Below are 24,148 nucleotides of genomic sequence, written 5' to 3'. Positions count from 1 at the left end.
ACGTTATTCCTGTTTTCTTGATGGGAGTTCTACTCCGCCGACTTATTACCAGCCTTGGTGAAAATTTGCAAAACATGTTTTTACATAGAAAAGAAGAAATAACCGCACAACAAGAAATAAAGATAATTTGTTTTAAATTTAGCAATTATTTACGTACTTCTTTGATTATTTTGTACTAATCTTAATTTATTTTTTATGTTATACAATTTAAAATATTAGTTTACAGTTCAGTTTTATAAGGAATGAAAAACAAGTAATAGAGACAGTTTGTTTCAAATTTTAAATATATTTGCAAAACAAAACAATTCAACAATTCGTTTGCTTTTTTTTGTTTCGTCAGAGAAGTCCACTTCCACATTCGTTCTTTTCAAGTTACTTTTTGTTATTTCATTTTCCCGCTAGGTATTATTGTGCATACCCAGCACATATTTACTAACATGTGCTTAAAAGAGGTTGCCTTCAAGCGGAAGGTCAGAAAGTCGTAAAGTTTGCTTTAGACATCAACAAAGCCTATGATTGTGTTGTTCTTTTCCATGTTTCAACTTACAAACCAAAAAAATAGATATATTTCAATAACTAATCAAGAATTTATTATGCTTTTATATTAATTTTCTTATCGTTGCATTTCGTATATTCTTCTTTACGTTCATATTGATTGCTTTAATTTTATTTGTCAAATTGTATGCTTTTATTTATATCTATGCCGTTTTGTTTCTTCTTTCTTATGAAATAATATGGTAACGCGGCTTCGCATTGTGTTAATCACTTGGGACTTATTAACGGGAAAAGCGGAATAACGCATCACTGTGTTGACATCTATATTTGTAATATATTACAGGATATTATCACTTACAAACTAATAGTGGCAACCGTTTCTAGAAACAAGAAGCTGGCAATACCATAAAACATGAATTCACATGTAGTATAAAAAAAGACATTATGAAATAAATAAAGTATTGCATTAAAAAATTTTTCTATTTTTAAGTCATTTGTACAATGGAGGATATTATTAAAGATAATCTAGAAAAAAAATCATTGAAAAGGGAGGATATTAAAGATAATTTAGAAGAGAAATCATTGGAAAAGGAAGAAAATTATGTGGTTTCTCAAAGCAGTAACTCCGAATTCTATTTAAATGCACAAAAGTATTGGGCAAAAATTCCACCTACTGTGAATGGGATGCTTGGAGGGCTAGGCTATATCAACGCTTTAGATATTCAAGGTTCGAATTGTTTTTTACGCGAACTAAAGATTAAAGATGCGAGTAAAACTTGTGCGCTAGATTGCGGTGCTGGTATAGGCAGAGTTTCAAAAAATCTGCTTATGCCGTTATTTGCCAAAGTTGATCTTGTTGAACAAGATCAGGCCTTTGCTGCAAAAGCTCACGAATATTGTGTCAAAGACTCTGGCGCTGTTCTTGGCTATCCAAATCGTTTGGGTGAAATATACAACATTGGCCTCCAAGATTTCCGGCCCGATGTTAATAAATATAACCTAGTTTGGTCTCAATGGGTATTAGGACATCTCACTGATGTAGATCTCCTACTACTTTTCGTACGCATTCGCCAGAGTTTAATTGCTGGTGGTCACTTTGTGATTAAAGAGAATATAACAAGTTCGCGACAAGTCGAAAAAGATGATGAAGACTCGTCAGTTGCTAGACCGTTAAAAATGTACGAAACATGTTTGAAACAGGCTGGATTCCGCATCGTGAAAATGACTCAGCAAAAAAATTTTCCGAAAGGTCTCTATCCCGTTTATATGATAGCCAGTCGTCCTCTGCGAAAAAAAATATGTGATTCTTAAATGTTGTGGAAGATGTTCTAAGGATATATTCAGTATAGTACTGTCAGGGAGGCGAGAGCGATGACCAGTAATGCATAAATAATGTAATGTATTTGCTGTGTATATATTTTAGATATACATGTTTTCTTCTTCTAAAAAATACGCAGTTTTCTGATTTTATTGTGGTTTATAGAGACGTCTACATGATCTGCAGAAACCTATATATTTAGTTGTCGAATACAAATTTATTGTGGGCTTTGGAAGCAAAATTCCGGCTTATTTATCTATTTATTCCACTTATACAAGAAACTCAACTAAAACAAATGGCAGTCGAGTTCAATTGACGCTTAAGTAAATCTTAAAATTAATTATTAATAAAACTTAGTATAAGTACAATAAAACAAATAAGGAGGAAAAAAAAAGAAAAAGAAAAAAAAAAAAAAGCATGTACACAATTAGCATAGAGCCACACCCACAACCGATACAGGACCAAATTGCAAGTGAACCACTAAGCCATCACAAACATGCATAAGCTTGGCAACCGATAATTGTTAACAACAAATTAATTTTCGACTCATAATGACATATTTAAGGTTAAGTCAGTTTAAGTACGACATAGGTAAATCGCGCTTATTAAGCAATGTTGCTTTAATGGAGTCCGTTAATGAGAATAAATGATAGACATCATTTAGGTTCTTGCAAACAACTCTGACATTAAAGCCTATCTCACGAAGTAATGCGGGCTTACATCTTGAATAATGCATAACTGATAAATTGCAAATATATTTGAAAAAATGTGTTGCGAGAAACAAAGTTATTTGTGAAATGAATTCTCTTACGCTCCAGTTTTCGCCAATTTTTAAATAATACGTGTACAACCCTTATTTAAATAAAAGTCAACCAATCTTAACCAACTTCAGAATTTAGCAAATCTGCCCGCGATTGCCATACATAATAATGGCCGTTTATAAGAACGTAACTTCCACTATTTGATACTATTAAAATACGAAGAAAGTAAAAAAATAGTGAACAAATAAGTACAAATATACTAAAAAAGACTATGTTAACAATTCAAAAAAGATAAGTCATTCCATTTTGTCCATGCTTTTGTATTTTACATTTTTTTTATTACAATTTTTGCACTAAAGTTATAACCTATGCAAAATACATTAAATTCCTCAACTTTGCCCATGCGAAATCATTTGCATTCCTCTACTATGCCAATGCAAAATTCTAAAAAAATGTTTCGAATTTGCCCATGCAAAGTTCCTTAAGTTCACCAGCTTTGTTGATGAAAAATCCACTTCATTCTTCAAGTTCAACTGTGTTAACTACGATTTGTAATAAGAATTTTCAAAATCTGTCGAATTATCCTTTGGCTCCAGTAAGCAGTACAATGTCCACTTTAAATAATAATTCAACCTCAATAAACTTACCGCTACGAATGCATCCAAATTTAAAAATAACCGCCTTTGGCGTCCATCACTACACCGTGTACGATTACCTTATCACCATCACGATAACTCCACAATGACAAGTATAATCTATGGGCGCAAGAGATTGCTAAGCAATAGTTGAATTTGTTTCTCTTAAGGATTCTAAAAGGTTTAAAAAATGCAAATTGACCATTTTCGAAAGCTAAAACGGTATAAAAGCAAGCAGCGTGGTCAGAAAACGTTTTATTTATCTTTGCGTTGGAGTTTCGTGAAAATTCAGCTGTAGCGTTCTTTGGGCGTTGCAAAATTCAAACAGTACACCCATCGTATTTCCCTGTGAATTATTAGATGCGTAACGTTATGCAATAGCAGTGGTACGCAGATCGACCATCAATGGCAGTAGCAATCAGCAACAGCAGAAGTATGTGTTCTCAATAATTTGTATAAAAATTGGGCACTTTAGGGAATAAGCGTATATGTTTGTTTACACTTCTCAATACTTGAACATGTATTTGTATAATCTATGGGCACTTTAAAGAATAAGCGAAAGTAAGTACCAAGAAGCCAAGGAAATTTTAACAAGAAAAATTAAAAATAAATATTCTATGAAAGAAGCGGTCGCCATCTATAAAAGACAATTTTCGCTTCCAAATCAAGCTCTGGGAACTTGTCTTACCATTGCGTCAAGAAACAGTCATCACACGCCTCCTCCAAGTAATGACACCACACAAAAAGTTATGGTAATACTATGACTATTATTATCACTTTTAATGTCGAAAACGTCATGATCTTCATCCCTGCCATCCATACTAGCATAAACTTCGCCTACAACACCATCAGTAAAAAGCAAATTCACCATATCAATCGTAGACAAATCTTCTTCCCATTACTCATCTTATCCATCTCTACATTCAACAATACAAAAAATGTCAGCAATCATAACATAGCATCCTTTGCACATATATTCCGCCAAACCAAACTTTTTCACTAAGTGATTTCACCTCATTTTTGTACGTGTAATATTATTAGGTAATTTTGACTCCTTGCTATTGCAAACTCGCGAGGTAAAACTATCGAAAATTTTCTACTGTGTTCAAACATGACATTGTTAAATGACGGCTCTCCAACTCGCTTCTCCACTAGACGAACTTTTACTCACATAGATTACGTTCGGCTAATATCATTACAAAAACGCAGCGGTCAATATTAAAAAATCTATATGGAAGTGATCGTTTCCCCGTCATTATTAATTTCGGCACGCCCCAAGGTAGCTCTAATGTCTTATTCCTTTTTAAGTAACAAAGATGATTGGCATTAATATACTCATCACTGTAGATGATAACATATATGGATTTTATCAGGCCACAAACTGTGAGGCGACTAGAATACTAAAAATTACTTTTAGTGTAGCACACTATGTTCTCGCTCAATATAAAGACAAAAACCACCACAAGTATGTTCCATGGTGGAGCTGTGAACTTTCACTTCACCCAAAATCTAAGCAGCATGGGCTAATTTTCGAAGAGACATGTCAATTGGTAATACGCTAGTTTATAAAAGGCCCAACTCTATTTTCAAATTAAAATGCAAGATCTCTAAGAGAATATGTTATGAAAAGTTCACGTTCGTGGAACCTATATCGTATTGGAAAAACTTTCAAATTGGAAAGTAGGACATTCAATTTAAAGCTTTGTAAAAAACTTCTTGTTGGTTTTTCGTTGCCAAAATCAACCGTGTAATCTCCGACATTTATTTATATTATATTCAGAATCGCCTTTGATGAAGTTAGCCAGATAATATCTAATTACGACAAAGTTGGTCATTGCATTTACGCAGATAGCGTTTTTATTTTCACAAACATTAATGATATCAATTAAGTTCCCGAAATTTTTACAAATACCGTTGATATTTTGGCGGATTGCGCCAATATTTCGCTAGATAAACGCAGGTTACTGAATTTATATCAGAAACATGGTTGTGTACTTTGGTTTCGAATACCACCTCCTTCCTCAAAGGAAGTCTTGTTGAAAACCAAAACCTTGATGTCACTCGTAATCCCAAATTTAGTATAATTTCTAACACCTATACGTTTCCACATAATTAAAACAAATTAAAAAAAATTAATACAAATAATATTCACACCTTTGTTCTATTTACATATAGCACATATGTATATGAACCACACAACTGTTACTTTGGGCGAGCCGATGGCCTGAAAGCTAGGTAATCAATTTATAAAATTTTATTCACAAGAGAGAGAGAAGCTATTTGATTTATTTCGCTATACCTTAGAGCTTTTCACAATTTGTTGCTTTTGGGCTTGTTCGGTTTTCAGTTATGAATGTTTACGCATTTTTAAATTTTTAGGTGTAACCAACATCTTTTGAAACATTTCCTAAAAAAACATTTCAGATGATTTCAAAAAGATTTTGGCTTTTTATATTAAAGCGTCAAAACCTGCACATTGAAGTAGGCATCATTATTGACGCAGTACTCGATAATCTCGCGCCAATGAGGATCTAGTCGCAATAAGTCGGGGTTGCCGTATATTAGAAGAAGATATCGAGGTCGAGATATCGCTGCGTTGATGAAATATAGTGCATCGCTAACTGATCTCATTGTTGAAATTATTTTTATACCAGTCTGCTTTTCCACTAATCACTTTCATCGGTCCGCAGCTGCATGACGCCTCGCGAATGTACATTTGGTTTCTGTTCTCTTTGTCCCGAACAAAGTCGTTTCGATATACGGTCAGTGGGTCCAGGTGTACCACTTTGAATCTAGTTCTGCTCCGGGAACAAAATTTGCGCCGGGGGTAGAACAGTGGTGTTGTGCACTGCTGACCTATATGCCATCAAAAAGATTGGTATGTGTTCATCCCAGTCCTGCTGATTATCGTCGATCACATTTCTCAGATGTTCTTGGAGCGTTCGATTAAACCTTTCGACCATTCCGTCAGACTGAGGATACAACGGAGTCGTTCTAGTTTTATTAATGTCAAATATTTCGCAAACCTCTTGAAAGATCGAAGATTCAAAGTTCCTACCTTGGTCTGAATGCAGCTCGATGGGGGTTCCAAACCCAATTATTGACGAATGCAGCTCGATGTGGGTTCCAAACCCAATTATTGACGAATACTTTGGCTATTGTCTTTGCTTCTTGGTTAGCTATGGGGTATACTTCTGACCATTTACTGAAGTAATCAATGACTATCAGTACGTACTTATTTCCTGCATTGCTGGCTGGAAATGGTCCAGCAATATCCGTTGCGATTCTTTCGAACGGTGCACCCACGTTATACTGCTGCAAGCGCCCTCGCGACTTACTCTTCGGGCCTCTTGATTCGCTGCATTGATCGCAGTTGCGAATCCATGCAGCTACGGAATCCTTGATGTCTACCCATTAGAAATTTTCTTTGATCTTCGCCACGGTTTTTGTGATGCCAAGATGCTCTCTGCTTGGTCCATTGTGGTATTCCCTTATAATTTCACGAGTTCTTGCTTGTGGGACCACCAGTAATTTCTTAGCCCATGAAGCATCCTCACTATGCCGTATGCGCCACAAGTATCCATCTTCGATGATGAGGCTTTGCCACTGAGCCCAATACGCCTTCGTAATCGGACTTTCTCTTGAAATCTCTGCCCACGTAGGACGCTGTTTCTTTTCTAAGGCCTTTAATATAGCGTTTAAATCTTTGTCGGCCATTTGAACACTGCGCATGTCTTCCTTCGAAAAGCTTCCGTTGGGCTCTACGATAGTCCGGCAGATGATGACATCTCCTTGATTCTCGTTCCTTACGCAGAGACACTATGCTGGGTACGTAAGCTTATTGCTTTTCGCCGATGCTCCACTTTTTAAAAGAAAGTTTGCCCAAACAAAATCAGGTGAACATTGCCCTCAAACTTCATTCTGTATCCAAAAGATACAACCTATTGAGTTTTTTACGTTTTTTAAATCGATTCCGGCTTGGCCAGCCGGGAGGAATTCAGAGTAGACGAAACCACAATAACCGAAGGGAACCGTTAACATCATCTTTGATTTTTGAGCGACTTTATTTATTTATTCCACTTATACAAGAAACTCAACTAAAACAAAATGGCAGTCGAGTTCAATTGACTCTTCAGTAAATCTTAAAATTAATTAATAATAAAACTTAGTATAAGTACAATAAAACAAATAAGGAGGAAAAAAAAAGAAAGAAAAAAAAAAGCATGTACACAATTAGCATAGAGCCACACCCACAACCGATACAGGACCAAATTGCAAGTGAACCCCTAAGCCATCGCAAACATGCATAAGCTTGGCAACCGATAATTGTTAACAACAAATTAATTTTCGACTCATAATGACATATTTAAGGTTAAGTCAGTTTAAGTATGACATAGGTAAATCGCGCTTATTAAGCAATATTGCTTTAATGGACTTTAAAGAGTCCGTTAATGAGAATAGATGATAGACATCATTTAGGTTCTTGCAAACAACTCTGAGCGGGTTAAACAGTTCAAAATTATATTTGCATTGACTAAGTTTTATCAACATAAAGTGCCTAGAGAAACGGTTAGGGACATTAAAGCCTATCTCACGAAGTAATGCGGGCGAGTCAATTGCACCATTTATTAACTTGATTACGAAGGAAACCCCAAGAACAAATCTACGTTTCTCGAGTGACGGTAAGGATAACAGAAGCAACCTATTTTCATAGGGTGGAAGAGGGGAAATCGGGTCCCAACCCGAATTCCTAAGGGCAAACAGCAAGAATTGCTTTTGTATAGATTCAATTGAATCTACGTAGCACCTATATGAAGGAGACCACACAACGGAGGCATACTCAAGTATAGGTCTAACCAAACACGTGCAAAGCCTTTTCGTAATATAAGGATCATCAAGCTCTTTGGACCACCTCTTTATAAAACCAAGCGCGGACCTAGCTTTGCTTAACGAGGACTCAATATGCAAATTGAAACGTAACCTATAATCGAATAGAACGCCTAAATCTATGAACGACTCGACGTCTTCCAACCTGTGCGAATCAATGAAGTATTGAGTACTGAACGACTTCCTTCTCAAGAAAGAAAGCTTCTTACATTTATTTAGATTTAGTTTCAGAAGATTGAGAGAGCACCATGCAACCAAATTGTTCAAATCACTTTGAAGATGATGTGATTGCGATACTACGGAAAAAGAAGAAAACAGTTTCACATCATCAGCATACATTAAAATCTCACTGAATTTAATCACGGAGGGCAAATCATTGATGTATAAATTAAATAAAATAGGCCCCAAGTGGCTACCTTGAGGTACGCCAGAAGTCACGGGGAATTCATCCGAGGTAATGAGGTTAAACAAAACCCTGAATGATCTACCATACAGATAAGAGCTTAACCATTCCACTAAGAAGAGAGGAAAGCCAGAGATTTGGAGTTTAAATCTAAGAAGTCTATGTTTAACCATATCAAACGCTTTGCTAAAGTCAGTGTAAATGACATCAGTGCGAGAACCACTAGAAAAAGCCTTGAAAACATGAGAAGTAAACTCCAACAGATTGGTCACCGTAGATCTTCCCTTTCGAAAACCATGCTGGAAAGGAGAAATATACAATTTCATGGAAAAGGCTATATGCTGAGCCACAATTCGCTCGAACAGTTTAGGTAAGACACTCAAGTTGGCAATGCCTCTGTAGTTCTCTACAAGTTGCCTACTACCACTTTTGTGAATAGGAATAAGGAAAGAAGTCTTCCAACACAAAGGGAAAACACCTAAATTCAAAGACTTATTAAAAATCTTTGAGATAATATCACAAAGCTCGCCAGCACAAGATATAAGTACACATGAGGGGATCCCATCAGGTCCAGGCGAACAATTATATTTCAGAGAGCTCAATCCTTCAAAAACGTCATTTTCAGATATAACAAAATTGAAATCGAATTAGAAATCGGATATGGATAATTTACCGATAAATCAAAATTTGCAGTTGAAAAGTTCTGTCGGAAGTATTCCGCAAAGAGATTTGAGGTTTCAAAATCATCCGAGGAATCAGAGCCATTAAAAGAAACATGAGAGGAATATGTGGATATTTTTCTTTGAGAGTTAACAAATTTAAAAAAGAATTTAGGATTAGAAAAACAGAGAGGATTTAACAAACTGAAGGTATCTGCAGTAGTATTGGCGTTTGAGGGAATTAAATTTATGCCTTGAAACAGAGTAAGCGAAATAGTCGAAAGAAGAACCACTTTTCGAAAATTTTTTGAACAACTTGTTTTTCCTATTCTTGTAGTATTTAATTGTCTTATTAAACCACGGGGGATCCTTATTTCGAGGACGGGACTGCTTGATCGGAACGGATGCAGAAATAGCTTGATTTAATACATTGTAGAACGACGACAGTAAGCTATCAATGCTTCCCTCTGAGAAATCGAGCACAAAATGAGAAAGATGAGATTTTAGTATGGAAACATTGATTTTATGGAAATCATAACGTTGATATGAAAAATTTGAATTTGGAACGTTATAGAGGTTCAACGAACCAACATACTTGTAATGAAAGGAAACACCCAATGTTGGATGATATGGATCCTCAGGTAAACTAAACGGAAGACAACGATTAACGCAAACCTCAGGAAAATTTGCAAAGCAGAGATCAAGAAATCTCCCATTACAATTAGGGGTACCATTATATTGAACTAAATTATTATCAAATAATTCATTGAAGAACACAACGGCTTTATCAGATGTTGAGGAAGGAATCAAACAGCCAGAACTATCACTGTAAAACCAATTGACTTGAGGCAATTTGAAGTCACCCAACGCAAGGACTATATCGGTAGATTTAGATTGCTTGGCCACTTCACAAATGAGGGCGGCCTGTTTCTTATATACAGAGATATCCGAATTTGGGGGAATATAGGAGCAGGTCACATATAAGTGTTTGTTAGGAAATTTCACTCGAATGGCGATAAATTCAACATCGGGAGTAGTTGGAAATTCAAACGAATAGGTGGGGAGTGCCGTAGAAATAGCAATTAAAACACCACCACCATTGCGAAACAAACGATCGTTTCTGAAAACTTGAAACGAATTATGGAGAAGTTCCGACGAATGTAGAACTGGCTTCAGCCATGTTTCAGTGAAGACCAGACAGGAAAACTCCGTACTCACTGAATTTAGGAAGGTAGAACGAATTTTTGAATTTAGGCCCCTAACATTTTGATAAATGAGAGAAAATGAGGCTGAGGAAAAATTTAGTTTTTTGAAGGGGAAAGAGCTAATGCATTCGCATTACGAGGTCGGTCCCCAGGGATAAATTCCTTAATTAATGATCCAACCGGCCACAAAGTTTTATTTAAAATCAAATCCATATTTTCGGTCGGAACTAGAATTTTAAAAGATGAGATAGCTCTAGATTGAGAAAGACCCAGTTTGAAAATACTAACTCGCTTTAAATTGACAGAAGGGGCTTTCGCAGCCAGATAACCCTTTATGTTTTCAACAGATGTATCTGGTGCCAGTCTTGACACAAATATGGCCTTTCTGGGAGGAACTGCCTTCAAGCATATGTCATCAGTACTGGGAGCAGCATGGCTAACGGATGGGGAGTTATGAGTTGGGGAAAATATAGAGGGGGTAACCACACTTGCACGAGCAGCTTGTGCGACCTGCTCAGTTTGGCGACCAGCATTTACACTCGAACAGCGAGGAGGAGAGGACGATTTACTATTACCCTTATTAGTTTTGGGCGATGACGCCTGAGAAGATTGAGTGACATCTATGGGAGGAGATACCCTTGCCACTTCAGCATAGCTCAAGCCAGAAGGACTTCTCGGCCTATTTGTAACATTTATGTTACCAACCAACTCAGCCGTAGCAGAAACACTAACATTATTTGTAGCCTTTAGGGAATCGCTAACTTGCACCAACGAAACGGACTTAGGAGGTGACGAACCACACGCTACGCTACGCGTTGAGACTTTGTTAGCTGGAGAGGAAGATGACTGCACAATATACCGACATTCATCAAACCTAGTCTTGATTAATTCAAACTTCTTCCACAAAGAGCCGAGATTTTTGCTGAAATCTGAGAAACAATTTTTCGTCTCCGTGAAGAGTTTGTAGAAATCAATGTCCCGCTTTCTACAGTCAGGACATGACCATCGTAAATCTTTAGAAGGGTCAAGGACTGCATCAGCAGCACGGCAATACGGTAATACCAGCACACTTTGCATGTCCAAAACGATCACACAACCAACAAGAAATGAATCGTTCAGATTCAGGGCCGGTTTTCGCACGACATGGAGTAAATAAACAATCCATGGCCATTGAAAACAAAAAAAAGTAGCTTATGAAGAAAAAAAAGAAAAACAAAAAAAAAATGTTTTTTTTCACGGCACAAATTTTCAGGAAAATTAAAGCAAATTTCTCATTTCCCTACCCACTGTAAATATAGAGCGAAAACTAACGAAAACTGTAAACACAGATTAACGGGCAAAATGAGAGACTTTTACTAAGAGCTCAATTGTTGCTTACAATAAACCAAAATGATTTTTTCACATAAAAGTTTAATAAATTCATATACATTAAATTCACACTTTATTCTTTTAGAGAATTTTTTAAATTTAAACACGAATAAAGCAAAAAAGCCAAGAAATACACTAAAAAAATTGAAATATTTGTTGACAGAATAAAAACGCGACTACAAGACGCACGCAGAGTTGCCAAACTTTATTTTCGGCTTTGTGTAATAGATGCTGTAATTTATAAAAATAAAGAAAAGAAAAAAAAAAGGTTTTTTGTTGTCAAAAAACCTGAGAAAGTGTGCAAAAGTGTCACCTTAATATTTCTTTGATTTTTGAAATCCAATCTTGAATGCGAAACGATTTGAAAAGGCAAAACCAAAATCAAGAAGAACAAACGTACACGACACAGTGATGAAAAGGAGAAAACTTAAAAAAAAAGGTGTAAATTGATTAGCTAATTCGTTGGTCGGCTGCGGATGTTGTACGAGAGTCCTTTAAATAAAAAGAGAATAAAATTGAAATTGAAGAAAAGATAGCTATTAATGTTAAACAAGGAAACAATAAAGCAGTTTTCTAATTTTTTATAAAAAACCGACAAACAATTTCTTCGTTCATTATTAAGAACTGTGACATATAAAAAGGAGACAAAATCTCAAAGCTAAAAAAAAACTATCAAGCTAATGTAAAAGAAGAAGTGAAAAACACGAAAAGATCAATAAAACGTTAAAAGAGCACTTCCTCTTCACGTCGAATCAATAATTGATATTTCTTTTGTGTTATTTTTCCTTAACATTAAACAATTTTTTTTATTTTAAAACCTATAATTTGTTAAACATTCTTTTAGCTGCGGCTATGCGCATCGCCTAGGTTGTTAGTTTTGGTAAGTTTTCTCTTATAAAATTGTTTAAAAACCATTGTTAATTGTAAAAATTTTGTTTTGTAATACTGAAATAATTCATTATAACACTTGCTTTGGAAATATAAAAAAGAGGGAATGTATTATTATTAAATGTTAAAATACTGGTAAGAGTTCCGGGGGGTGTCAGAATGGCGAGGGAAAAGTAGTATGGTTAGGGCATAGATTTATATTAAACAATGAAATATTGTAGCGAAACAAGGGCCTATCATGCATCTGAATACATTTTATTTGGACCCATCCCATCCGACGAGCCAGGCCGGAAAACATGCGAATAAAAAAAAAAAAAAGAAAAAATAAACAATTACATCCGTGCATAGGTTGAATTTCCAAAACGTTACATTTGGCTCACCTTTTCCACAATATTTGTTCGATTGATCAGCCGTTTTCGATGCATGAGTTCGTTCACATGCGTAGATACAAGTCCCATCATCCGTAATAATGAGTTTTATGCTAGCTAGCGTCTCCCTTCGCGGGCTGCAAACATTCAAACATTCGTCTAATTACGGCTCATGTACTAAAAAAATGTGTTTTCTTTTTTTATTAATTTTTTATTAAATTCAAAATAAAATTTAAAATGTTTTATATTCATTCACAACCACATTAAATAAATTCATAAATTTTTTATTAATTTTTTTTATTGTTGTTTTCTTTTCTGTGTTAAAATGTGTATGGCGCTGTGCACCTTATATTTTTCTCAAAAAAATCGTAAAAAACCAATTAAAACAAATTAAAAAGAAAAACAAAAAAATTCAGATAACAGATAAAATATAAAGTACAAATAGAGCACATTATTGTTATTCAGTGTATTGTTCATAAGAAATATTTACGAGAGAAAGCCGATATAAGCGAGTAAAAGGATCGATTGTATATAAAAATATATTCCTCCATAAGTAAAACTATAGCGCATTAAGAAAAATTATCATAATTAATCAATTTAAGATACATTTAATTAATTACAATGCCCAGGTTTTTATATGATTCGTAAGATATAAGGAGTAAAATGTATTTATATTTAAATATATTACGATTCTTTTTGGCATAATCGTGAAAAAAATAAAAAATCAAAAAAGTAAAGAAGAAAGTAATGCAGTAATAAAAAGAAAGAGACGTAAAATTATCTTGCGAATTGAAATCAAAATTTTTATCGGGTTTCAAGAAAAGAAAAAACCCATTTAAGCGTAAAAAATCTTTTAATTTTATTATTTGTTTTCGTATTCGATATAATTATCGTATTATATAAGCATTATGACAAAATTATTCATCTGTCACAGTTTGCCATTAAAAGTGTCACAATTGTCTTATGTGTTTTTCATAAGCTTTTACTATAACCTTCCTGTCAAAGTTGTCATATGGACTCTATACCGTATACTCGAAATTCCTATAAGAAATAAACACACTAAGGTGTATATCAACCAAAAACAGTAGAATATTTATATGAAAAACTGTCATCAAGTTGTATATCAACGAAATTCAGTGGAGGACGCGAATCGCTAACAATGTTAGATAGATTTTTTACTGATGATTTTTTACTACTGATGTTGTCGAAGGATCAAGTTATGAAATTTCTGAATGATAATAGATGTACAGGAAAGTTCTGCCCGTCTCTTTACAATAATTTTCAACAAGTATGCGCATATCTGGCTCTCTCTTTTTATCACTGAATGTATACATGACCTGACCTGGAAAATAAATCAAAACGAAGACGCTTCATGTTACTATTAAACGAAGCACGATCACTGAACGCGTTATCAACTACGATAAGTCACCTTTTTTTATTTTATTGTATACTTTAAATTAATTTCATAAAATGCAAAAAGAATGTTTTTACTAACATAAATTCATTTTCTCATATGAAAATGCAAGGCATGCATTTTAAGACATTTATGTGCAAACATAAAAGATAAATAATTTCATATTGTATAGTGTAATAAAGTAGGATCAAAAGTGTGAATGTTAGATTTGGTTTGATTTGTATCGCCGTGCGCTACTGCGGTTTTGTCCCTAATCTGCTCGGCTGCAGAACGCCAAGTCTCCGAATCCGTATCCAAGTCTATCAGTAGTGCCAAAGAACTCGGCAAGAGACGGTCCCTAATTAAAGTTACGAGGCGGATAGAACGCCTTTATTAAAACAGCGAGTTGATGCGGTTTGATTGAACTGCATAAAACAATTAACTTCTTTATTTGCCAGGTGCATTATTTATACTTAAATCTATAGGTGATTTTATGCTAACGTTATCAATTATTTTAATTAGGGCGCCTGGCATCGTATTGCATTTCGTAATGCAATACCCAGCCAGTTGAAGTGCGACAAAATTTTTGTTTTACTTTTTTGCTACAGAATTATGCAAATTCAGCATAATTCTGTCGCACTTCAAAGTGGATGCATACGACGGTATGCGATCACACTACAATAGAAAATAATCCGTGGTAGTTAACATTTTTTTTTTTTTTTTGATGCTTACTATACTGCGTTCTTGTTTTTTTTTATTTTTTGTGTTTCAATATAACTTCCACCAATTATTTGTTATTAAAAGAAAACAAAACTCAACTTTTTTGGGTTTCAATACAACTTCGATCGGTATCTAGTTTTTCAGTGATTATATTATGTATTATATATCCGTTAAAGCATCCAAAGATTCGAAAAGTGCGAAAAGTTCCTGGAATAAATTTCGAATTATTTGCAAATAATTCGTGAAGTTAAAAGGAATTGAATTTCCACCTGAGTCCAAGTCTCAACAAAAAACGAAGTTATTAATTTTACTAGCAGTTCCCCTAATAAACAACATCACAGTTTTGAAAAAAGCTAAGGTTGATTAGAAGAACTTAACTAAGAATCATTCCTTTTCGAAACGCAACTACTCCGGTGTGCTCTCTTCAAATCTTTCTTGGGCTCTTCGTACGTTCCAAAGTCAAACGCATCAGAGATGTGAAAGGCTCTATAATTGAGTAATCGATTGGACCGTTGAAAGAATTATAAGCACCAGCACCTATAGGAAACGACAGAAATACACACAGCTTTTATTAACCAATAATATTTGTTTTAATTTTATACAATTACAATTATTAACGTACGTATACATTTTACATATAAATACATATGAATACAAAATAGTTTTATTTCTCATTAAGATTAACAAAGTAAGCAAACATTCATTATAGAAATAATGTAATGATACGGGAAAATTTCTGAGAGATTCATAATTTTTTTAATACCAAAAAGGCGAACGAACATCTTTTTGTAATTTTTAATAGTGCAACACTATTTAGTCAACGGATATCTTCCCAATACATCAAAACAATTAGACTGTCAAGTAAAAGTAATTCGACACATGTGAGGAGTTGCAGGAAACTGATATTTGTTGTTGAAGATTCCACATTTTTTTCTTTTCCCCGAAAAACGACATGATGTTGTTTTGTAAATTAGTTTTACTCCCGAACTAAATTTAATTCTTTTTCTCCAACAAGAAAGAATTTTAAGAAAAATTCACTATTTTTTGGGCATTTATTACTTTCGTTTAACTAAACAACTCGATGATTGCAGTACAAAGTCTTAAGAAACTAGGTATTTAACATTTTAGAAAATATTCAGTATATTAAAGCAAAAAAATGATTCCTACTAGTCCTTTAAAGTTAAGTCGAATTAAAATGAATTTACCCCCCAGTTTTTTGATAAACGCAATCTTGCCCTACAGTAAGTAACCACTTGCGTCCCTCGTCCAAATCCATAAAAACAGTCGAATGTTTCGCATCATGAAATGAGGCAAATGAAGGACGTCTACGAAACAATTGAATAACAAAAATTAATTTGAAGAATAGCAACGCGCATCAAATTCAAATCCCATAATTGGAATATTTATACGATCACTGGAACAATTGCCGCAAATAGGTTTTCCACAGTTTCGAAAATGATATTGACGAATTGATTTAATAAAAATAAAAACACAAATCAAAAAGACAATATAGAAATAATCTAAATTTAAACATATTCATTTCCCGATTTGCTTTTGATTCATCATGGAATGAAAATTCCAACAAAAGGGCCGAGAGCACAATTGACAATTATTTGATTCAACCCAAGGTACCACCTCCTTTCTCTCTCTAGCATTCATTTTGAAATGTTTAATAACGTTTAATTATGTTTAATCAAGTTTAATGAGGTTCTCAGGCGTTCCGAAGCATCTGATTGGCAGTCAAAACTAAAAGTTCAATGCATTGCTTGATTCAATAATGAGTACCAATTCAATCCCAGGCATATGACATATAATAAACGGTCATTTAGTCGACGTCTCATAGAAGCATCAACAATTTCAAAGAATTTAGCTCGAATGGTTGGATTTACGTTGGATTATGCTGGATATATGTAATTGATCATCTCCAGAAATTGCGTGTGCAACCCAACTTCGTCAAAGAAAATCTTCTCCACACACTGCATCAATTTAAGCAGCAAAACGGATTTCACTTTTATGGATGGTATTTGAACCAAAGGGTTTTGCTCTCTTACCCGAACCCAATCATCCAACATTTTTACAATACACTTCAGTATTTTCACATCATTACTTTTTTCAATAATGGAAACAATAATGCTACCTATCAATAGTTTCTTCACCTCCACATTCATAACGATTATACGATTTTTAATCATATCCAAAGATAATATAAGTAAATCCAGTGACAAGTGATTTCCGTCTGAATTCGAATTCATTTGATTGCTGTTTTGCATCGCAATATGTTCCTTTGTTAAGCGATTCAAAACTCTTATAAATTGCAACATTAACCGACCTATGTATTCTGGATTGTTGGCACAACAAGCCTTCAATACCATAACAGTACCGAAAAGAGAAGAGGGATTCGGTTGTGGGCTTTTCTCATAAAACGTTAAATTGTCTACCAGTTTTGCTGATAGCACTTTATAACACATCCAAATCATAGTTTTTATGTTGCGGATCGGGAGGATATAATGTAATTAGGCGTGTAATCAGAACGTGCCTGAGTCGAACAATTTTGGTATTTTAATGTACGACACACAAGACCGTTTTGAATAGGCCGTATAATAGTCAACAATTGATCTGGTTTCATGATGCTCGTATTATTAAGGTTTGTACTTGGATTTTGTTTGTCAATCTAAAATTAAATAGAAATAACTTAATAACTTATAAATAACAATGAGTAAAGATAAAGGCGAACTTACCTTTGGAATATAGCGAATATTGCTTCGGAAGGAGGCATGGACGGTCGCATGTCTCGGCTAAAAAATGAAAAAAAAAAAAATGAATACAGGTTAGATTTTGAAATATTTCTTAATATATTTAGCTTAGAAAAACGTTATGTTGATGTCTTTGCAGTTCTTTGAAGTTTTTCCACACAGCAGGATAAACAACACGAATCCCAGTAAATCTATTCAGTGCGTCACGCCGTTACTGCACGATCTTGTTGTCAAAGCAAGCCGTGCCACCGATTGATTATTACAAATTATATCGAAAAAATAATATTTAGAATGAGCTGTTACTTCAAATAACTGCAAGGTGGAGAAAAAATCTAAATTTACCCAGAGACACTTTAACATGTAAGAACTTTGATTAATTTTTATTACATCGCATTAATGGAATCAGGTCTTTTTGAATTAAACAAAAGATAGTCAGATCTCTTCCCCACGTCAGTCATTTTATTTGTACAGAAATATTGTGTATCCTGCACCGCATTATTATTAGAGATAAAAGTGTGAGTAAACTTTTAGCTTGATCAGATTATATGGATATATATTATAATATAAGGCGGAAAACTGCTCTCAGACACACGCCTCCTGTATTTAAAAAATAAATACAATTGAACCGATAGTAAAACTGGTTGCAGCGCCAAAACTAGGCTTGAACGATTAGCTTCGAATTCTGGACAGTGTCCCTCGGTCTGCTCACTGCTCTTTTTATAACTTTAAAGATTGCAATATTCACAACTTGACACAAAAGTTTTAAAACGTACGCTTCGAACAAATCTTCAGCATTAAAGCAAAAAGCATTCATTACCACTTTTACTCTGGCCTGTTGGTTCTCATTTGAAACGAAAGTTTCTTTATACAATTGTTTGATTTGTATTTGCCCTCAATAACATTTTGCGATTCTTTTACAAACAATACCCAACTTGGTGCAATAAATCAATTTTATCAATCTATAAATCAATAATCCATCCCGATACAGCCAAACCTGGATGTAAAGGTATCAATCTTCTGGACTAAACCACAGAATGGACAGTACTGAGTGGACTATTATAACTTAAATAATTACTACAAAAGAGATCAAAAATCATATCATATATCACCACGGGATCTGCATCATCAAATTGCTCTGGTCTTATTATTTTTTTTTTTTTTTTTTTTGGTTTGTTGAGTAGAGATGGACTAAGCTAATAGATTTGTGGCTTATATATCCAGCGTAATTTTTGGTCACAAGTATATTTTGAGGACCCAACGTCGTCCCTTTTTTTGGTCTGACGGATTCTCCGTCTATGTCTGGGGAGAGAGAGAGTGCTAGAGAGTAAGCTAGCATAAGAATAGGATAGGCCTAGCATAAGAGTAGGATAGGCATAGCATAAGAATAGGGTAGACATAGAATAAGAATAGATTAAGATAGAATAGATTAAGAATAGAATAGGCTAGATTAAGCGTAGGCTAAGGGTAGGTTAAGAGTAGAATATAAAAGTAGGTTAGTCGAGTTTGAGTCGTCGACGTGACGAAGTCGATTTTTAGTCATAGACCGAGGAGGTCCCGTTTTAGGCTTAGACATAGGAAGTAAAGTATAACCTAGAGGAATTCACAAAATAAAGGTACCTGCAACCAATAAATTTTTTTTGTGTTTCCTTCACTAGGCCGCTGAGTTGCCCCGGCCTTAGGAAAGAGACGAAACGTCCTCATAATATATAAAACGCGACAAAAAAAAACGGCCGTAATAACATTAGCCGGTATGTTAAGTGTAATTGTGTGTGTGTGTGTGTGTGTAACTATGCTGGTTGAGTTGTTGAAAGTCAAACAATGTTGCAAACGTTGGCTGAAAACGAAAATGAATGCCGTATTATTTATTTATTTATTTGTTTATTTATTCTACTTATACAAGAAACTCAACTAACACAAATTGACAGTTGAGTTTAATTGACTCTTAAAGTAAATCTTAAACTAATTAATATTAAAACTTATTATAAGTATAATAAAACAAATAAGAAGAAGAAAAAAAGCATGTACATAACCAGCATAGAGCCGGTACAGGACCAAATTACAAATGAACCACTAAGCCATCGCAAACATGCATAAGCTTGGCAACCGATAATAGTTAACAACAATTAATTTTCGACTCATAATGACTTTTTAGAGTTAAGAGTTAGTTTAAGTACGACATAGGTAAATTACGCGTATTAAGCAATGTTGCTTTAATGGACTTTAAAGAGTCCGATAATGAGAATAGGTGATAGACATCATTTAGGTTCTTGCAAACAACTCTGAGTGGGTTAAACAGTTCATAATTATATTAGTTTGGGGAAAAAGAAATCCATTATTTTTATATGAACTTCAGGACTTTATTTAACATGCTTCGGATTGTCCGATTTGGGTCAAATATGCACCATTTTGTTGTATGATTTGTTGCCATTTTAAAGGTAACTTCAAAATGCCTCTCTCATAGAAGTCCTGGTCTCTATTTGTAGGAAAACAAGTAGGCGTTGGTTTTATTTTTTTTTTTGGATGTCAATTTTTCTTTTTGGTTGGGAACGTTTTTTTTTGATTATTCAACTTTTGGATTTTGTTCAGTTCAGTAAAAATAAATAAAGCGAAAAAAATAAATTTAAAAATTTTAATAATTGAAAAAAGGCTATTCCCAATAAAAAAACATATTCAGTGGAAAAAGGATATTCCCAATAAAAAAACATATTCAGTTGAAAACAGATATTCCCAATAAAAAAACATATTCAGTTGAAAAAGGATATTCCCAATACAAAAAAAAAAAAAAAAAAAAATATTCCGTTGAAATATGTCATCCGTAAAGTAAAGACTTTTTTTAAGTAATCTAAAAAAAAAAGAAAATTGACAATCCAACGCGAGTGCATTAAATAACTCAGTTCGCTAATTATATTAATGACGTGACCGGTCTCCTGAGTCATCTGTAATCTTGAAGAAAGGATATTCCCAATACAAAAAAAATATTCAGTTGAAGTATGTCATCCATAAAGTAGACTTTTTTTAAGTTAAAAAAAAAATAAAAATAAAAATATAAACATTTCTTACGGCACTTAAAGAAGAGCTAAAAATAAGTAGAAGCAGATAGTTTTAACCAATTGAAGATCGCTTGTTTCAAGAGAACCAAAAACACACAATGTGTGAAATTGTGCACATGCAAGCCGGTCAATGCGGAAATCAAATCGGTGGAAAATTTTGGGAGGTTATATCAGATGAGTATCGCATAGTCGCCACTGGCACGTATTACGGTGACAGTGATTTGCAACTGGTGTAGAAAATCAAAGAGCGGACGTGACAGCGGTTTCAAATTAGGTTAAACAAGTTGTTGATTTTTTTTTTCTCTAGGATCTCGAATGTACATTCGGCGTGCCTAGGTGAGTGGTCGTTTTTATTTTTAATATAGATTGTAATTCCTATTTTTATTGTAATCATAATTTTGAATCAAAATACACATTTGACACTTTTAGGTTAAGACTTTTATATCAATAACACTCTAATAAAATGTTTGTAATCTAATTTTGTTGTTTTGATACTGGCTGGCGAAGTAAGTGATCACTTAACACACTCACACTCACTACACATCCACTTACATTTAGAAAGATTCTATAGGGCAAAATCACTTTCATGAACCCCCCAATTTCGGCGAGCTAGTCAGATATCGTTAAGAGCCCTTTGAGTTGCTTAGCATGCTATATATTTGCAAAAAACTCTAGTAGTCGATTTTCACAACCCTCCCTAGATTCCAATTTTTTATCATTAAAGAAATTATGCAAAGCAAGAAAAAGATGATAACCGCTTAGTGCCAAGTCCGGACTGTATGGCGGATGCATTAAAAATTCCCAACCAAGCTCCCGAAGTTTCTGGCGAGTCACTGTAGATGTGTGTGGCCTAGCGTTGTCCTGGTGGAACACGACACCTCTCCTGTTGGCCAATTCTGGCCGTTTCTGGTCAATCGCTATCTTCAAACGGTCCAGTTGTTGACAGTAGAGATCAGAATTTACCGTTTGGCCATATGGAAGCAACTCATAATAAATAATCCCCTTTCAGTCCCACCAAATGCATAGCAAAACCTTCCTGGCCGTTTGAGGTGCTTCATCGCTCTTTGACCACGATCGTTTTCGCACAGGGTTATCGTATGTGATCCATTTCTCATCTCCAGTCGCCATCCGTTTAAGAAATGGGTCTATCTCATTCCGTTTGGCCAAGGCTTCGCAGGTGGAAATTCGATCCATCATGTTTTTTTCTATTAATTGGTGTGGCACCCAAACATCGAGCTTCTTTTTGAATCCAGCTTTGTGTAAATGGTTTAAAACTGTTTTATGGTCGATTTTTAGCTCCTGGGCGATGTTACGACTGCTAACATGCCGGTCAACTTCAATCATTTCTCCGATTTTATCGACATTTTCGACGACCGGCCTACCTGTGCGAGGTGCATCTTTAACATCAAAAATTCCTGAACGGAATCTACGAAACTAAAATTACACATAATTGGCTGTTACAGTATCGGAACCATAAACACCATTGACAATTTTAGCCGCCTGGCTTGCATTTTCGCCTTTGTCAAAGAAAAACTGTAAAATGTACCGAATTTTCTCTTTGTTCACTTCCATTTTTAACACGCTGTAACTCACAACTGAATGCACCAAACAAAAAACAGCAAAAGAATTTTTTTTACTGCGAAATGTCACCTTTCCAACGAGCATAAATCTGAAATTGTTTGATCGATACTTTAGGAGAAATCTATCAGTGCAGCCATCTACCGAAAAAATAATGGATTTCTTTTTCCCCAACGTAATATTCACATTGACTAAGCTTAACCAAGACGAAGTGGCTAGAGAAGCGGTTGGGGACATTAAAGCTTATTTCACCAAGTAATGCAGGCGAGACAATGGTAGCATTTAATATTTTGATTACGAGGGAAACGCCAAGAACAAATATATGTTTCTCGAGAGAGGTAAGGACAACAGAAACAAGCTATTTTCATAGGGAAAAAGAGAGGCAATTGGATCCCAACCCAAATTCCTAATGGCAAACAGCAAGAATTGTTTTTGAACAGATTCAATTAAAGAAGTATTAATAGAAAATGATTGAACGCAAAAAAAAAAGAAAAAAGAGAAAGAAAAATAATCAATAAAACGATAAATCAGCCTTTGTAACAAAGCAAGTTAGTTCCCCGAGATGACGCACATTTTTTGTTGCAAAAAGATCGGGGAGACCATCATGTAACTTGAAGAAGCTAAAAGAACCTCTAATGCCATCAAGCCTATGACGTCTGAAGATTAGACGCTCAGCAGACTCGACAACATTGCAAACTTCACAAACATCACATGGTGTAGCGCGAATCATTTTTAAATAAACTTTCTTATAGGTATGACCACTCATGAGTCTGTAAAGAATTTTGATTTCCCAGGAATTAAAAGAAGCCACAGAAAAGGGTTTGAATTGAAATATGGGATTTATTGTATAGAAAAGGCGAGTGGATTTAACACGCGCAATCTCTTTAAATTCGTCATTTAGCTGTTGAAGGATGTGGTTCGAATTGCCCGAATTGCTTCATTGGGAGTGTATTTGACGGACAAAATTGTCCCATCAACACGAGCTCTCTCTGCACGAAAATCGTCTTTTACATTTAAAAAAAACCGCTTTGGCTAGGTGCCCAAATGGGGTGACAGTCATCTACTTGAGACTCATGCCACATCTTATCAAACACGTATTGATTCTCATTCATAACATCCTCATACAAGAGAAGTTGACATTTTGCTTTGAGGTAGAGATCGATTCGAGAATTTTCATGAAGACTCTACATTTGTTGATAATGAAATTTCAGAGAAGAATTGAATCTATCTTATCAAAAATATGACAAAGTTTTTGATAGCAAAAAGTGTAGCTGCAAGAGATAGTATCACTGAGAGATATAACTTCCTGAAAGAAAGAAGTATCATCTTGATCTTAATTAATTCCTTGGCAGTGCAAAAAAGAGCTCTTTCGGAAACGGGCCACTCCCCAAATATGACATTGAGAATATGTTGAGGATTTGAGGGGCTCAGTTCAGTACAACGTTTTAGCATACGATTTTCAAATGTTTGTATACGGCTTTCCGACGTCGAGATGCCGGACTGCTGGCCAGGGAATAAAAATCAATGCAGGGCATGAAAAATTGAATAAAAATCATTGATTGAAAACAATTCAATCCTTGAAAATACAATGCAATCATTGAAAATGATAGCACCCTCCTCTGCTCAGGCAACAGGCTCTACGGTATCACAAAAAGGTTAGCACCCTG

The 24,148-nt window shown here is 34.7% G+C and overlaps 1 protein-coding gene across 1 annotated transcript; it reads left to right on the top strand.

The window, feature by feature from the left end:
• Positions 1-930: 930 nt before the first annotated feature.
• LOC119641230 (alpha N-terminal protein methyltransferase 1) lies at positions 931-2,136 on the top strand. The gene has a single exon (XM_038039791.1). The coding sequence runs from the start codon at positions 997-999 to the stop codon at positions 1,804-1,806; it is 810 nt and encodes a 269-aa protein (XP_037895719.1). The 5' UTR covers positions 931-996; the 3' UTR covers positions 1,807-2,136.
• The last annotated feature ends 22,012 nt before the right edge of the window (positions 2,137-24,148 follow it).

The sequence above is a fragment of the Glossina fuscipes genome, unplaced genomic scaffold (genome assembly GCF_014805625.2).
Source record: "Glossina fuscipes isolate IAEA_lab_2018 unplaced genomic scaffold, Yale_Gfus_2 147, whole genome shotgun sequence".
NCBI lineage: Eukaryota > Metazoa > Arthropoda > Insecta > Diptera > Glossinidae > Glossina > Glossina fuscipes.
The sequence above is the reverse complement of the archived record's forward strand: the minus strand, read 5'-3'. Positions and strand labels throughout refer to the sequence as shown.